At 45.2% G+C, this 4,766-nt stretch overlaps 1 protein-coding gene across 2 annotated transcripts in view; it reads left to right on the forward strand.

The window, feature by feature from the left end:
- Positions 1-1,803: 1,803 nt before the first annotated feature.
- The window catches only part of VDAC1 (voltage dependent anion channel 1), an 11,927-nt gene continuing 8,964 nt past the window's right edge, over positions 1,804-4,766 (forward strand). Inside the window, exons 1-3 of one of the 2 annotated variants that reach the window (XM_009646866.2) lie at positions 1,804-3,341; positions 3,770-3,839; positions 4,405-4,454. In XM_009646866.2, the coding sequence (XP_009645161.1) occupies positions 3,773-3,839; positions 4,405-4,454 (117 nt within the window). In that variant the 5' untranslated portion in view covers positions 1,804-3,341; positions 3,770-3,772. Of the gene's footprint in view, positions 3,342-3,553; positions 3,572-3,769; positions 3,840-4,404; positions 4,455-4,766 lie in introns of those variants that run through there. The other variant, XM_035902256.1, reaches the window with a different exon arrangement.

Consider the following 4,766-nt stretch of genomic DNA (forward strand, 5'->3'; position numbering starts at 1 on the left):
CAGGACGCTGTCTTACCCTGCCGGCTCACACGCTGGTGGGACCCGTCCCTGGTGGATGTTACGTGTCGGCTCTGCAGTTGTCATCTTTTCAGGGGTACTGCTTGTGGAGACGGGGAGCTGAAATGCTCAGAACTACTCTTACCATCAAGAAATGGTACAGGAGTTCAAATTTATTAGGAAAAAATGAGGCTAGAGCAAGGTTAAGTCCAACCGTTTTATTTTCTTAGCCTTGAATCTGATAGACTCCCATTGTCTTCATGGGAATTTTATTCTTCTCATGGATTTTCTTCTTATCTTAATTTTTTAGATTGCTCCTTCCCCTCCTGTAAATATCATCAAGTTGATAAGTCTGCGTAGGGAAACTTTAACTTGGGCATGTAAGAGAGGTATCAGGCAGAGATGGGGTTTCCTTTGGTCCAGCCAGGCCTTGCGTTTGCCAAGGGCACCCTGGGGGTTTGCTGCCTATTGGGCTGATTTTGATTCAGTCGCCCAGAACTGCATCATAGGGTGAAAACTTTGCCATCTGTGACACTGGAAAATGTTCAGATTCCTCCTGCTGGAAGTGCTTGGCCTTTAATGAAGCCATCACCAGGGCTGGCTCGTGGGTCCTGCAGCTCCGGGGGAAGCTCCCCGCGCTCTCCCCACGACGGGTACGAATCGGGCGTCCGTGGAGGTGGGGGTGGTGCTCACAGCAGCACTCGGCGCCCACTCCTCAGTTCAGGTTTTCTTCAGTTCTGACTTGTGCTGCAGTATTTCCTACTCAAGAAAGTCAAAATATTTTCCTACTTGGGACACATTACATATATTCTACTGGGCCCGCTCTGCGCGGGAGTCGAGGTACGTGGTCACTCTGAGCTATCTGCACATTTGGACAAGGATGAAAGCAATGAATTCATTCCAGCCCTCACCTAATCTGAGTTAATGTGCTGGGATCCCACTGGTGAAAAGCAAGGGCACTTGGCCACGGCCGTTCCTTGATCCTTTAAGAGTTTGAATCCTCGTTAAGCATGCTTGTCTTACAACTGCACTCACACAGGCTGTAATCAGTTTTGTTTTCCATCTGTTAAACAAGAGGCTTCTGATTAGGCAGTGCAAACAGAAATAATTATTTTTGTTCTTGCTGACAACAGCAAGGTTAACCGCCGCGCACCTCGCTTGTAGTGTTTTCCACACTCAGCAATTTTAAACACCTTGCTCTGTGTGCGTTACATGATTTACCTTACAACCAGCAGGGATTTGGCTTTCAATATTGTTCCTTAATTATAGTAATTGCCTAAGTGGAGATCTCGACGCCTCCCACTGTCCCACAGCCCGGAGCGGAGCAGCTCATCCAGCCGGGCAGCCTGGCCGCAGCCAGCCGAGGTGATACACAGACGTCAGTGGGAACAAAACCTGGCTTCATGGGTTTGGATCAGGGAAAACCAAACCCAACAAAATCCAAACGAAAAGCATGCAGCATTCAGTTTTCAAGAAAATATTTACGAAGGGACTCAAAGGGACTGTTGGTAAAATATACCTGGTGGATTCCAAAGTGCAGCTGGCAGAGCAGTGCATTACCCTTCAGAGCAAGGCCTATTTGATTTTTTTCAGGTGTAGGGATGTTTAACATTTTTAATTTTTGATGCTGCTAAATGGAAATGCCCAGCAGCGGGTTCTCATGAGACTGGCAGGGAAGAAGCCTTTCCTGAGCACGTACGGCCCCTGGTCAATCCTCCCATCCCTCTCCTGAGCGCTGCCTTAGCTCTGACTTGAAGGTATGATCTCCAAGCAGGTCCTTCTGTTTGCTTCTAGTGCCTTCAGTAAGGAGCAGGGGAATCACTTAAAGAAATCTCTTAATACTTGGTTTGGTGGGGGGTTTTTTGTGTGTGTGGTTTTGTTGTTTGTTTGTTTTTAAAAGGCTGGTTCTGTGTTTCCAGAACCGCATCTGATCAACCGTTAAAATGGTTTCTCCTGTAGAGAGTGGTGCTTATGAACATTAAATCCCAGCTTTCATGTTTGCACAATAAATGAAGAGAGACATTTAGGTCTAATGTAAGCAGCTAAAACTCCTTTGGACTATGGATTTATTTATTTTTTTTAAATGTAACTGTTTAGCTGCTTACATATTGGGAGCTGCAACTTATTACTGAACTATACCTGGATAGAGATGATGGGACTTCTTGATGCGTCCAGGTAGTCTCCACATCTGAAGCTACATCATCTACACGCCCTTGTATCCTCCTTTCTTTATCTTCTGAGAAGACAGTTTGCTTTTATTTAGCCACCAGATCCATTTTGTTCCCCCTAGGACAGGGATTCTCCATTTATGCAATAGCAAGATCCTGTCTGAGCGGGCAGCGGCTCGTTGGACGCAGTGCTGGCGGCGCCGAGTGCCTGCTCCAACCCCCCCTCCGACGGGCACGGGGCGGTGGGCTTGCCTGGAGACCCCGCATCCGAGTCCAGAGCCAGAAAGGCTGCTAAGAGCACCCCTCACGTTCGGAGCTGACTCTTCTGTTTGTGGTGTAAAGGAATGGTTTTCTGCTAGCGTTGAATAGTCTGGAGTAAGGATTGGCAGGCAGGTTTTTTTAAGTATTTGCACGCCTGTGTAATAAGCTGGTTATTACTTTTGCATAACCAAATCGTTGGGGAATACGGAGTTTTAGTGCAACACCTGGTATCGAGAGGACCAGCTTTGCAAGTATGATTTATCTCCTTTGCTTTTTTAAAATCATGAAATCTTATCTATGAAGACGGAAGGTGTACACCGTTCAGATTGACTTTGCTTCCCTAGAGCAAATGCCTGGACGTGGCTAGGAAAGTAGATTCGGTTGGTTTGTTCCTCTCAGGTTCGTATTTTCTCTGTATACGATGAGACAGTTTTCTCAGTGGCCGAGAAAATGGGATGCGTTCCTGTCTCTTGCAGGAGGGTGCTGAACTAAGAACGGTCAGGGCCTGCTGAAGATGGGAGAGCGAGGACCTGGGTGGCAATGCGGGCATCCCTACCCAGCCAAACATGATGGGGAGAGCTGCCCGCACCGCGGGGCTGGGGCCCGGCTCCGGGCTTCGCAGAGAGCTCGTTTGGCTGCTGCAGCGGGGTGGCGGCTGCCTGACTTCGTGCTGTAGCATCCCTTCAGTCTTAATTTTTCTCAGCAAGCTAATTTTTTTTTTTTTTCCCCCAGTTGATGAACAGAAAAACCCTTAAAGGTCGATGTCTAAGGAGGCACCTTAACCCATTAGCAGCAGTGGCAAAGTCAAAGAAAACTGCAGAGGAATGACTGGCAATTCTGCTAACATAAACGTCATCCATTTGCTGCTCTGGATTCAGGGGAGAGGGATGCTCCTGGTGCTAGGTGCTTGCCCGGGTTAGAGTTCGGGAGTGGATGACCCGGGCCCTAGTGCTTTGCATCAGAATGCATAGATCTGTTGCAAGGAACAGGAGAAAAGTTTCCGAGAAATGGTTTTAAAAAAAAAAAGTTGTTCATTCATGCAGTTATACTGATAAGAGAACAACAGTTAACTCCTTGGAAAGGCATAGACTGTTTTTTTTTTTTAAATATATATTTGTTCTGCAGTCCTCGGTGGCAAACGCATGGTAATTGCTGCTGCTGGCTAATGAGCAAAATCAAATCACGCTGTTTGCTACAGCTGCTTTCTTCAGGCTGCATTTGATTGATAGGTGGTGGATAGAAAATACAACTGGCTGAAATGGGCTTAGGTTTCTTGTTGCATAAATGAATTAAATAAGTTTCCGAACAGTGTAATTTCCCTTTTTATTTTTTTTTTCCCCCAGAAAATGGCTGTTCCACCTGCTTATGCTGATCTGGGCAAATCCGCCAGGGATGTTTTCACCAAGGGATATGGTAAGTAAAGCCAAAAGAAGTTTGGTCTTCTGCCATCTTCCTGATTCCTGAAAACTGTTAGGATTTTTATTACTTTTCCCTGATAAATATTCCAATAAATTCCATTAGAATCCAGAGAATTTTCTCTCATAGCTTCACATTGCCCTTGCCATCTGGGAAGGGAAGGTAACTGTTAATTGGACAAAATTCTTCCTGTTCCCCTCCCAGGACTGTTGTCTGAAAGAAAATTGTGTTGTATTTTGACTGTTTCCGTGTATCCTGAATAGGATCGTTGATGTCAGTAGTTTGCTTATGAGCAAAATGTTGCTCAGTGTGAATAAAGATGCTAGCACCTCATTTGGTGCCAGTTTCATTGCTGAGGTCAGTAGGATCAATCAGGCAGTGCTATCTGAAGAGTGTGCAAGCTGCATAATCTGCTTCGTCAAAACACGTGGTTTGATACCTGTACCCTTGCTTTATTTTTTTAATAGTTCACAGCTGACTTAGAAGGGAGTTTTAAGAAATAAAGCGGAAATGCTTTTCAAATTAACATATATATAATTCATATTTTTTACTCATCTTCTAGGTTTTGGGTTAATAAAACTTGATTTGAAAACAAAATCGGAAAATGGACTGGTGAGTTTGGAAACACATTGAAATCCAAAACACTGCAGTGTTCTTGTCTCTACTGTATATTTCTTTTTAAAAGTAAATACGTATCCCTTACTTTCCGCTTACCATTTTTCAGATATATTACAGCCTTGCAAGTTCCTTTGCAGTTATCATTTTTGTGTAATGTACGAGGCTGCACACAAATTAGAACAGAAGATGCAGCGAAGGGCTGCTTTGCAAATACAGTAATTGCTTACTATGAAAATGATGTTGCTATTGAGGCCATCGCCATGGCCTGTGCTCGGAGCAAGGGCCAGTGCCTCCCTCCTGCCCGGC

Source organism: Egretta garzetta, unplaced genomic scaffold, assembly GCF_000687185.1.
Source record: "Egretta garzetta isolate BGI_Z169 unplaced genomic scaffold, ASM68718v1 scaffold439, whole genome shotgun sequence".
NCBI classification, from domain to species: domain Eukaryota; kingdom Metazoa; phylum Chordata; class Aves; order Pelecaniformes; family Ardeidae; genus Egretta; species Egretta garzetta.